This window comes from Sinocyclocheilus rhinocerous, unplaced genomic scaffold (genome assembly GCF_001515625.1).
Source record: "Sinocyclocheilus rhinocerous isolate Xijiao unplaced genomic scaffold, SAMN03320098_v1.1 scaffold134, whole genome shotgun sequence".
Lineage (NCBI taxonomy): Eukaryota > Metazoa > Chordata > Actinopteri > Cypriniformes > Cyprinidae > Sinocyclocheilus > Sinocyclocheilus rhinocerous.
In genome coordinates, this window is record NW_015631070.1 from 651,482 (window position 1) to 664,171 (window position 12,690).

Consider the following 12,690-nt stretch of genomic DNA (forward strand, 5'->3'; position numbering starts at 1 on the left):
AGTTATTTGTTTGCTGATAAGTGTAAACATCACGTATACCCCTAGAAATGCATGCGCCTCTGAGCCGTCTCTCCTCCTCGTGTCAGAGCGAGTAACATAATTAATTATTAAAAGTAACTTAATTAAAAACATTTTAATTAGGACTGTGATTAAAGCAACATGTCACTTAACATTGTTTAACCATTTCAAAAGTCCATTATATTTCAATATACACTACTGGTCTATCTAAAGTTATCTTAAGTTGACTTCTGGTCACAAAAGGTTTGGAATAATTCAGATTTTTTAATGTTTTGAAAGAAGTCTCTTCTGCTTACCAAGACTGCATTTATTTGATAAATACAGTAAAAATGGTGAAATATGATTACAATTTAAACAACTGTTTTCTATGTGAATATATGTTAAAATGTAATTTATTGCTGTGATCAAACCAGAACTTTCAGCATCATTGCTCCAGTCTTCAGTGTCACATGATCAGTCATAAATCATTCTAATATGCTGATTTGCTGCTCAAGAAACATTTCTATTTATTATCAATGTTGAAAACAGTTGTGCTGCCAAATATCTTTGTGGAAACTGTGATACCTTTTATTTTTCAGGATTCACAGATGAATAGAAAGCTCAAAAGAACAGCATTTATTTGAAATATATTTTTTTTGTTACATTATATATATTCTGTTTATGTATATACTGTATTCTATATATAGTACCAGTCAAATGTTTGGACACACGAATGGGAAAGTGTCCAAACTTTTGACTGGTACTGTACTATAATATACACAAAGAATATCGGCCGATATATCGGTATCGGCCTCTTTTTTTTAACTCCCTAATATCGGTATCGGTATCGGCCCCAAAAAACCCATATCGGTCGGGCTCTAATTATAAATGTCTTTACTGTCACTTTTGAATTCAATGCATCCTTGATGAATAAATATATATTTTTTAATCTTTATTTATTCTTTAAAAATCGTATTTAGTGCTTCAGTTTCCACAAACATATGTGACCCTGGACCACAGTGTGACCCTAGTGTCAATTTTCCGAAATTGAGATTTATACATAATCCGAAAGCTGAATAAATAAGATCTCCATTGATGTATGGTTTGTTAGGATAGGACAATATTTGGCCAAGATACAACTATTTGAAAATCTGGAATCTGAGGGTGCAAAAAAATCTAAATATTGAGAAAATCGCCTTTAAAGTTGTCCAAATGAAGTTCTTAGCAATGCATATTACTAATCAAAACTGAAGTTTTGATATATTTACGGTAGGAAATTTACAAAATATCTTCATGGAACATGATCTTTACTTAATATCCTAATGATTTTTGGCATAAAAGAAAAATTTATAATTTTGACCCATACAATGTATTTTTGGCTATTGCTACAAATATTGCCGTGCAACTTAAGACTGGTTTTGTGGTCCAGGGTCACATATTTGGCAGCACAACTGTTTTCAACATTGATAATACTTAGAAATATTTATTGAGCAGCAAATCAGCATATTAGAATGATTTCTGAAGGATCATGTGACACTGAAGACTGGAGTAATGAGGCTGAAATTTCAGCTTTACCATCACATTTACATTTGAAAACATATTTAAATAGAAAACAGTTATCTGAAATTGTAAAAATATTTCACAATATATTTTGCTGTATTTTTGAAGCCTTGGTGCGCAGATGACTTCTTTCAAAATCATTAACAAATTTATGCTGAAATCAAATCAAAGCAATATTATATTAGGATCTGACCAGTGTTCTTATGTCAGGCGGCCCCGGCTCTGGAAAAGGCACCCAGTGTGAGAAGATCGTGGCAAAGTATGGCTACACTCACCTGTCCTCAGGTGACCTGCTGCGTGCGGAGGTGGCATCCGGCTCAGAGAGGGGCAAACAGCTGCAGGCCATCATGCAGAAGGGGGAACTCGTGCCTCTGGTCAGTCCAATCGCCCTTCGCATGCTGGATAAAGCATTTCTCAGGGCTGATGTCACTGCTTGTTAGCATGAGCTGATAAATGAACTCTGCCACACTGAGACGCTGCTCTGGTTTCTGCAGGACACAGTTCTGGACATGATCAAAGATGCCATGATCGCCAAGGCTGACGTCTCAAAGGGCTACCTGATCGACGGATACCCTCGTGAGGTCAAACAGGGAGAGGAGTTTGAGAAGAAGGTAAAACAACAACACCACACAAACCAAAATCTGAAGAAATGGTGTCATTTTTGACTGAATTTAAGGATTGAGATTATTTCATTAGAAGTGGTTACTGCTGAACTGTGAATTTCAGATGTCATATTTTCCCATCTTAGAGCAGCTGTAATCACCAATGGCCAGTTTCATTGATTGACTCCTATTTACTATCCTAAATAAATTCATATAGTAAAGCACTGACAGTTATTTACCATTATTAAATTCTATTAGCTTCTATTGCCCTCATTTGTAATTCACTTTGGATAAACTTGTCCGCTAAATGATTAAATATAATTTAAATGTACATTATTTCAGGTTTGGAATTCAACTGCTTCAAAATTTTGAAATTCTTTGAAATTCTAATTCTTGTGAATTCTATTAGTTTCACTCAGTTTCGCAGTCTTCCAATAAACCCCACAATATAATGGAATAAAGCAGATTTATTTATTTAGCAAGTAAAAATACACCAGCATTCAAACGTAAATAGCTAAATAAGAGCTTTTTAAAAAGTTATTTATACTTTTATTCATCAAGGACACATTAAATTGATCAAAAGTGACAGTAAAGACATTTATAAGGTTACAAAAGATTTCTATTTCAAATAAATGCTGTTCTTTTGAACTTTCTATTTTTCTGTGCATCCTGAAAAATTTAACGTATCACCGTTTCCACAAAAATATTCAGCAGCACAACTGTTTTCAGCACTGATAATAATCAGAAATGTTTCTTAAGCAGCAAATCAGCATATTAGAATATTTCTGAAGGATCATGTGACACTGAAGACTGGAGTAATGTTACTGAAAATTCAGCTTTGATCGCAGCAATAAATTACATTTGAACATATATTCATGTAGAAAACAGATATTTTAAAATGTACTGCATTTTTTGATCAAATAAATGCAGTCTTGGTGAGCAAAAGAGACTTCTTTTAAAAATGATTGAAATAATTTGGGAACACTTTACTTAAAGACTTTATGTACAGTATAATGCATTATAAAAGTAGTTTTAATGCATTAATTATGCCTTGTAATGCACCTTATAATGAATTGTACAATCTCATTGATAATTATAACCACAGTTAATAAATTATAACACTTATCAATTCATCGTTACACTATGCATTTTAAATTTGGTTATAATTATTTATGACAGGATATAATGCATTACAATGCACATTATGAATAACTATAATGCATTATACCCTTTAATAACCCTTTATAATGCATAGAGGCTTTAAGTAAAGTGTAACCAATAATTCTTACCGACCCCGAACTTTCAACTGCTAGTGTATATAAAACAACTACATAGTTAAAGTATTCTTATTTAAAAAATAACATTTACATCCAGTTCAATTCTATATAACCCATTAAAGAATACTGAAAATTATCCGGTAAAAAACTAACAAATTATAGTTTTATTTCACATTTGTGTCCAGTGCAAATGAGTGTGATCAATGAAAACATATGAGTAACATATCAGTAGTAAATCATATGGCACAAATCTCCTGAGAATGACCCGTACATACAAGCACACACATATAATCTGGTTTACCAAACTCATAAACTCCATGCGAAGTTGTTCAGCTTGAGCATGACGTCTCTCTCTTCTCTCTGTCAGATCGGCGCTCCAGCTCTGCTGCTGTACGTCGACGCTAAAGCCGAGACCATGGTGCAGAGGCTGATGAAGCGTGGAGAGACCAGCGGCCGCGCCGACGACAACGAGGAGACCATTAAGAAGCGTCTGGATCTCTATTACAAAGCCACTGAGCCCGTCATCGCTTATTACGAGAAACGTGGCATCGTTAGGAAGGTGAGCGGAAACACTGACTGAAATATGATTGACTCAAACATTGCTCTTTAAATGACCGATTTCTCTCTCCTCCTCCAGATTAACTCTGAGCTGCCGGTGGATGAGGTATTTGCTATTGTTGTAAAAGCTATTGATGAGCTGAAGTAAACAGCACTTGACGACAAACTCTTGTTTGGGTTATTCTTTTGCCTTTTTTCTCACATATACTCATCATTGCTGCCTTAATAATGTCTTTATTATACAGAAAATCCATCCCGAGACTAAATCTATCAGATCTCTCCGTTGCATTGTGTGCTTGACTAGTAATACCCTAGCAACCGCCCAGAATACCTTAGTAACTGCCTTTCAACCAGGCTGTATAAAACCTTCAAACTTCATATAGCTCTCTTCAGCTACACGGGGATTCGGAAACCTTCAGACTTTTTAAAGCTGCTTTAAACTTTTATGTGCGTTTTTGTGGAGCTGACATTTAGAAATGCCTATTCTCTGTGTGTTTTCATTGCTAATGGTCAGATAGATGCAGACTTTATTCAAACACTTCCTTCACAAGTTCTCCTTCTTTAGTGCTCCAGACTGAAAATCATCTCTACACTTTATGCGTAATCATAAAACTAGTCCGGTCTTTGATTATGAGTGGCCGAGGTGCTTTCAAAACCTTTGTGAAATACTCTGTGAAACATATCTGCCAATTTCTGCAAGTCACAATTATTAAGTCATAATTATGAGATGAAAAGTCTAAATTATGACATAAAATGTCAAAATTATGACATAAAAAGTTGAAATTATAACACAAACAGTCATATTTATATGACACAAAGTCAGAATTATGACATGCTAAATTGAAATTTTGGGATAAAAAGTAAAAAAAAGAATATTCATGTCATCATTTTGAATTTTAATCTCATAATAATGATGTGATAATTGTGACTTTTGACATCATAATTGAGATTTGTTTATCTCATAATTATAATTTTTAATGTCATATTTTGACTTGCTACTGTATGTCACAATTACAACTTTTAAAGTCATAATTTTGGCTTTTTATCTCAATTATGACTGTCATATTTTTTTTACTTTAAAAGTCATAATTATGAGATGAAAAGTAAAAATTCTTATTTTTACTTAAAATTATTTTGAGTTAAAAAATGCAAAAAAAACCCTATACTATTTATATCATCATTTTGAATTTTTAATCTTATAATTATGACTTAATATGTCATATTTTCGACATTTGAAGTCATAATTTTGGCTTTTTATCTCATAAATATTATGATGTTTTTTGTCGCATTTTGACTGTATGTCATAATTATGACTTACCAAAGCAAGATGTTTTTCTTATGAGGCAGAAATCATCTTTCAGACTGTAGGGTTCCATCAGTAAAGACCTTCTCCATAATTTTCTCCATAGGGGAATTGATTTTTAACAATAACTTATAAACTATTAAAGGCAGACCTGCTGTGAGCTCTGAGGGTGTGAATCGATGGTATATGCTTTTGTTGAAGCCATCTACTCTCATGAATTCATTTTTTTGTAATAATCGTTTAACAGCTGAATCTGTAGTGAAAAACTACATTACCCATGAATCTGTGCAGAAAATCGCAAAAAAAAAAAAATGTTGGTAATAAACTTAAAATATATTGTTTTTATAGATATAATCAACAACTTTAAATTAATAGTTTTATATTTCTCCACCGTCCCATAAATGCTCTTTTGCAAATCAAAGTTTGTAATATTGTGATTCTTCTCAAAGCTGGCTGGTTTGATTCATTACTTATGGCTTTTTTCACATGGTTTTTTAACAAATGGAAAAAATACTTCCGGTACCTTGGCAACCATTCTGCTAAACATTGCTGAAGAACTACATTGCTTGGTGGAAGGATTATTATATGTTCAATAAATGATTACATTTTGTATTGCTGTGTGTTTATTTGACCTTTCCAGCTATATGTAATAACCATTCTATAAAACCAGTATGCCCTGTGAAGCCATGCTTTACAGTGATTTTAGAGCAGCGCTGCTCCACGTCATGCCTAACAATGACCCGTAGCTCTTCTGAAGTAAGTGTACTAAAGCACGGCTTTTAAAGCAATTGTGATAAATGTGTAAACAATAAAACTGCATTTTTTTGAGTTTTGTTTCTTGTGTTTGGACAAATGGTATAGGCTACATAAATGTTTGTGATTCGCATAAAACCAATAAAAATGTCTGCAATTGTTTTTTTCCCCCTGATATAAGTTTTAGTTGGCTGTATTAACTATTATGAAAACATTTGAGAATTTAGTGCACAAATGAATGAAAACCTACAATTTGATTAGGACAGTTACAAAGTGTTCAGATCACTGTGCAAACTGTTTTGAGAACAGTGGCCTGAGTTTAGATAAATGCGTCTGTCTATTGTTGCGACTTAGATGAGGATCAGATCACATTTTATGGCAAAGTACTACAGAAAGTCCGTTCATTCTAAGGAGTTCACATACTTTTTCTTGCCACTGTACACTGAGTTTTGGTGATGGTTATGTCTGAGTGAGAAAAGAATTCATGTCATTTGAAAATCATATTTTTATTATTATTAGGCCTATTATTATAAAACATTTGAGAATTTTGGAGAAAATGAACCACTACCATGTTTTGTGTACCAAGTGTATCTGGTTGCTGTAGACCAGTGATCCTCAAATCTTTTTTTGATTAGGTTTGTTTGATTAGGGTTGGAGCTAAACTCTGCAGGAAAGTGGATCTCGCGAGCCAGATTTGAGGATCACTGCTGTAGACTAAAAAGAACCGACTTTGATTTTGAAAGCACAGGATCCAGTTGTTTACCTCCAAAGCTGAAAAACGAGCTAAGCCGAGGCTGCTGAAATCATCACAGGCCCCTCACACTTTATTGGCACGCTTCCCTTGAGCAGAACGACACTTCTGCGCAGGTATCCGCCGTATTCTCTGAGGAGCGCTCGTCTGCCGCCAGGAGGAAGAGGAAAACTCGTTTGTCGAACAGGAGGATGTGTCCTTCTGAACAAACGCCTGTAAGCGTTTTCATAACAGCATGGCAGGTTATGTGTGGAATGTCACATCCTCGCAGACGAATACCTGACTGATGTCTGAAACATCAGGAAGGAAGTGTGTGAGGAGGATGTCAGGTGTGAAGGCCAAATCAACAACAACATACTGCACAAAACATGCAGTTGGTTAACTCTTTCCCTGCCAGCGTTTTTTTTTTTTTTTATTGTGGCGGCGGCTGCTTTTTGATAATTTTTTTTTTTTTAGTTTGCCAGCCCCTGCCAGTATTTGATAATTTTCAGAAATTTTGTATGGCCCCCAGAATATTTTGAAATTATTATAATAATTATTATTATTTTAATAATAATTAAAAATTATTATATATTATGATATTATAAAAATCTGAACATGCAATAGCCTATGTCAAAAGAATGAACAGAGCATCTGCTTTTAAACAAAACAAAACCATTTTATTCGAGCTTCATGCTATTTTTAATCACCTCTTAAATGTGGGCAAGTTTTATAAAAAAGCAACGTTTTGAACACGATCGCATTTTTGTCAAAGACTATGGGATTGTGATCGATGATCAAAACACAGATGAAGTCAATTGCTTCCATCAACAGTTAAACCTCTTAATGGCTCCTCATTTGATTAAATGCTGCTTAATGTTCGCGTTATTTTACATTTGGATCTTTTTACTTGTGTGATCACTTTCTGCTTCTTCTTTGCTGTGTTTTGATCCAGACATTCAGTACAATATACAAAAATGTGTAATAGCGCCCCCTACCATATAACAGTGAAAGACGGAAAATCCTGTCAATGGCGGGGAAAGAGTTCAAGTGGACAAATTTGTCACCATTTGCAAATGTTTTTGCAAAAGCAAGATATATAATTATTAAACATAAAAAAAAAATGTAACGGGCAATTATTCATATGGTGCAAACTCATAAACCGTGTTTTGGAGCCATGATGGTGGCCTTTATCCACAACAACATGGGAGCTTTATTCATGCAACCTTACTGAAAAACACAAAATATGCAACACAAATTGTATGCAACAGTTTCAGTCCGCTGTCACGGCATGCAATAACCTCACAGGTCAAGAAAACTGCATTTGCATGCAAAAGTCTTCAGTCTTAGAGTAAGTAAATCATAAATCAGCGTCAGCAAAGGGCTCAAGTCTGAATGGAGTGAGCGGGAGGGAGCTCTTGCCTGTCGCTCGTGTCCTTGACCAGATCCTCCGAGGGCCATAAGGCCATAAGGCCTGCGCACAGACACTTTCCCTTTGTTGAACATGTTGTTTGCTGATGACATGGAAACAAGCGGCACCATGCTGGAAGCCACATTCAGACGGACAGACTGCACTTCCTATGATTGACTGTGTGGACGGTATACGTGCAGAATAAGCTTCATGTTGTTTGTCCATGTACATCAGAAGCCGCTTTGAAGACAAAAGGCCACACAAACTCACTTTCATGTCTGTGAAACAACCACATGGTTGTCCATCATTTCAAACACTGAAGACAAATATTTACGACAAATGTGCCACAATACAACACACATAAGAACTTGTTCCTAATTAATTGTTTTCCTACAAGCCATTCATCACTGATGCAAAATAGAATGAACAGTTTTTCTCAATCGATTAGATTAATTTCTACAAAGTAATGTAATTGCTTTTTAAAACAATTAACAGCTTAGCCAAACAGTTCTCTATTTAATTTACAACATATTCACATATAGATACACAAATACACTGAGGGCCCTATCATACACCAGGCGCAATGTGGCGCCAGGTTTTTTGCTAGTTTCAGCCCAACGCAGTTGTCATTTTCACGTCCTGCGCCGCGTTGTTTAAATAGCAAATACATTTGCACCCATTTGTGCGCCCATGGGCGTGCTGGTCTGAAAATGAGGTGCGTTCAGGTGTGTTCAGGCGCATTGCTGGCGTGTTGCTATTTTGAGGCAACTGAAATAGACTGCGCCACTGACCAACAAAAACCTGGTCTAAAGTCAATGGCGCAGTAGTTTTTTTGTTATTTAAAGAGCGGGTTAGTATAGGCGGGTCCACAGCGCGCCTACACTCTGCTTATTACACTCACAGGGATGCACAGCAGCACACAAACATGCCACATATTAAAAATTAAAGGATTGCAATGTAAAAGATTATTATTGTGTAGGCTTCATAAATATAAAAATGCCTACATGTCATAATGGATTAACAATGGATTGCATTGCATGTATCAGAATTAGGCTACCTATTTGCTCACGCACGAGCAGCTCTGTTTCATCTCTGGAGACGCGTTCTGTCTTTGCGCTTGCAAATTCGGCTGTGTAAATAGCAAATCCGCTATGGCATGAGCACAACTGGCTCTTAAAGGAAATGGGAGATGAGACTCTGATTGGTTTATTACATGTTATGGCCCAAACACACCCATTACTCATTAAGGGCATAGGGACAACCCTTTTAGAACATGAGCCGGGCGCGCCGACCGTTTTCCCCATCGTTAAACTAGCAAAAGTGGATTTGGACACGCCCTAAGTGCACCTGTGCCATGCGCTGTAGACCATGCGCGTAGATCGTTAAAATAGGGCCCTAACAATCCAATCAGGATTTTTAAGGCCAATCACAGAAAGCAGTATCTGCTGATACGATCACCGATACCAATCTTTTTAAAGCCTTCTTTCTTTTTATCATGTAGAATTATTTATAGTGATACTCCAATCAGGATTTTTAGACATTTATTTAGGGCCTGAATTTCATTTTTGAAAATGGGGGGAATTCCCCTCTTAGGTGACTCTTGTGAGAGGGGATTTGTTAATTTGAAGGGGGGGGGCATTTTTTGACATTTTTTAAAAATATATATTTATCACACCTAAATGTTTGATCATGCAGTGCATTTTTGTTTTTACAGTCGTGCAATTGTTGCACAATAGCTCACACACAGCACAAGCCTGATTTTGGTTCACACATAGGCCTCCTCCGTTTGCAGTGTGTATGCAGTCCATGTGCGGTACGTAAGCGGTGCAGAAGCAGCACGGACGCATTGTGCTACTGATCCGTGCTGTTTACCACAAACACAACATTTATCCATTATTTCGATTTCAAACCCAAACATCGTCACTGAAAACGTTTTTCAGCATTGTGATTCTGCCATATGTACATTAACTGACAGTCACCACTGATAAGCTACTACTAAATATATTGTAGAAACGTAATTTTCTGTAAAGTTGCTTTGCAAACGATTTGTATCGTGAAAAGCGCTATACAAATAAACTTGAATGGAATTGAATTGATTCTTTTTCACACAGTACAGTAATACAAACTTTCATAGACGTGTTTTAATGCAAGAAATATAAGCAACACATATTCAATGCTTTTTACTTTTGAATTTACTTCTAGATTTATATATTAAGTTGCTCAAGCAAGTGGCAAAACATTTAAACTACTTTTCTTACGTTATCACAAACATTCTAAATTAAAACTTGCCATTGACTGAAACAGTCAGCTCTACTGCCTTTTCTTTTGCATTTAAATCTTTATTACAAGCAATCCTGCAGTTCATAAAGAACTTTGTTTTTATACCTCCAGGAGCGCCATATTGCCTTGTTTATCTAAAAGTGCTCTTTCCCTTTAAACCTAGCCAAAAAGCCACGTGTGTTGACTGTGAAACACAGTAGACTTTAATTATATGCATGTATGGTGTAATTACTACATTTTTGTGTCAATCCATACAGCAAACAATGCACTGTCACTTTAATTCATCGCGAGCAGCTCAGCAAACTCGGTGGGGAAACATCTCTGCACTGCTGCAGACGCGCCGCTCCTGGAGCGCACTGTAGGTCCGCAACCGTGTGCAGTGTGAACGCATAATCCGTTAACATGAGCGCGGAAAAAATACGCACCTCATATGCACTGCAAACGGAGTGTGTGTGAACTAGACTTGTGTCGGTATTCGGTAATGCGATATATCACGGTAATGAATATGCACGATATTGTTATCGTGGGCACTTCTAAATACCGTGAATAATTATATATTACAAATTATTCCGAATTTTGAATGCATTTTAAGAATACTTTTCCCATCAACTGGTCAAAATGCACAACACCGCTGTATGCTGCGTGAAAGACTGGTGCGCACTCTGATGTAAACAAGCGCGGATGTGAAGCACATGGCGGAACATGTGAGAGACGCTCTGGATGAAAGCGCACTTTCACTCTCTGACAGCAGATGGCGCTAAACTGCAGAAATAATAATAATAATAATAATAATAATTCATTTAAATGCAGCCTTTACCCCGGAAACCCTGTAAACAAAGCAGCTGCACTACTTCCTGTTTCTGAATCATGTTTAAATGATTTAAATAGCCATTCAGATTTGTGTATTTGCTATGATGTTCATCACAGCGCCAAATACTTACATATTTAGACTTAATAGGCTATTTATTTTCAAACTTTTTTTTACATTTTAATCTGGACTACAACATGCCCTAGATATTGTTTGAAAGTGTTTTGATTCTTTATTGTTCGGTCACACTTTACATTAGGGCTTCATTAGTTAACATTAGTTAATTCATTAGTTAACATAAACTGCCAATGAAAAATTCTTCTGAACATTCATTAATCTTAGGTATTCCAATATTTAATAACAGGTTGTTAAAATCGAAAGTTGCAACTGTGTTATTTAATGAGCTAACCTGAACTAAGACTTGTATTTTTTAAACAAGGATTAATAACTTCTGTAGCAAATGTAGCTATTGCTCATTGTGAATGTTAATGCATTAACTAAGGTTAACTAATGAGGTCTTATTGTAAAGTGATACCTATTGGTCTTTATAGTTCTTTTGCACTTTAATCTGTGTACAGTTTTTAACTTTATACATTTTTCTGTATTGCTTTATTGCATTTAAATGTTCAGTTATTTTTGTTATAAGAAAAAAGTTATTAAACCTGTTATACTGTATTATGACAGCACTTTTTAAAACTAAATTTCAATATCGTGATAATACCGCATACCGTGATAAAAGCATGAGCAATTAATCGCAACATGAAAATTTGATACCGGCATATCCCTAGACTGTGAACTTGGCGCTATGTGTGTGCGCTGCGTGTGTGCATGAGCGAGAGTCTCAAGGAGAGCGCGCCAGTGCTAAATGGCTAAACACTGGCAAGAATTAAAAATAAATGCAATTTTAAAACTTTAGTGAAGATGAGACACTGCCTCGATTGTGCAAGTGACAATTCCTGTGTCAAGTGTGCAGCGTGCAGCTGGCTTATAGTGCAGACGCGATGTGGTGATTAGAAGCCATTTGCGCATTTTAAGAGAGAAAGAGAGAGCGCGCGCGGTGATTCACACACGCTGTTTGTGAAATTACGTCTCACATAAAGTTTTCAAATTACTTTATAAGTTATTTAATGAAGAAATATGAATTGTACCGCACCTTCAGCATTCTAATTACTTTATCCACCCAGGCCAGAGATTGAGACTGTTCTGCTGCATGTCATGCCGAACCTCTCACGGCAGGCGCGTCATCAGCTTGAGATCGGTTTATGAGATCGGCCTTTATAGAGACAGCCGATCAAACTTCCCAAAGCGATTATCGGCCGATAGCGATCGGTAGCCGATTAATCGGAGCACCCCTAGTTCTTCAGCAGGGAGTTATATTTTCAAAATAAACTTGTCTGTCCACCTGAACGTT

General features: G+C 36.0%; 1 protein-coding gene across 2 annotated transcripts in view; it reads left to right on the top strand.

The window, feature by feature from the left end:
* The window catches only part of ak1 (adenylate kinase 1), a 12,909-nt gene extending 8,749 nt beyond the window's left edge, over positions 1-4,160 (top strand). For both annotated transcript variants that reach the window (XM_016554257.1, XM_016554258.1), the window contains exons 4-7: positions 1,768-1,931; positions 2,052-2,168; positions 3,804-3,995; positions 4,074-4,160. In XM_016554257.1, the coding sequence (XP_016409743.1) occupies positions 1,768-1,931; positions 2,052-2,168; positions 3,804-3,995; positions 4,074-4,142 (542 nt within the window). In that variant the 3' untranslated portion in view covers positions 4,143-4,160. The remainder of the gene's footprint in view (positions 1-1,767; positions 1,932-2,051; positions 2,169-3,803; positions 3,996-4,073) is intronic.
* The last annotated feature ends 8,530 nt before the right edge of the window (positions 4,161-12,690 follow it).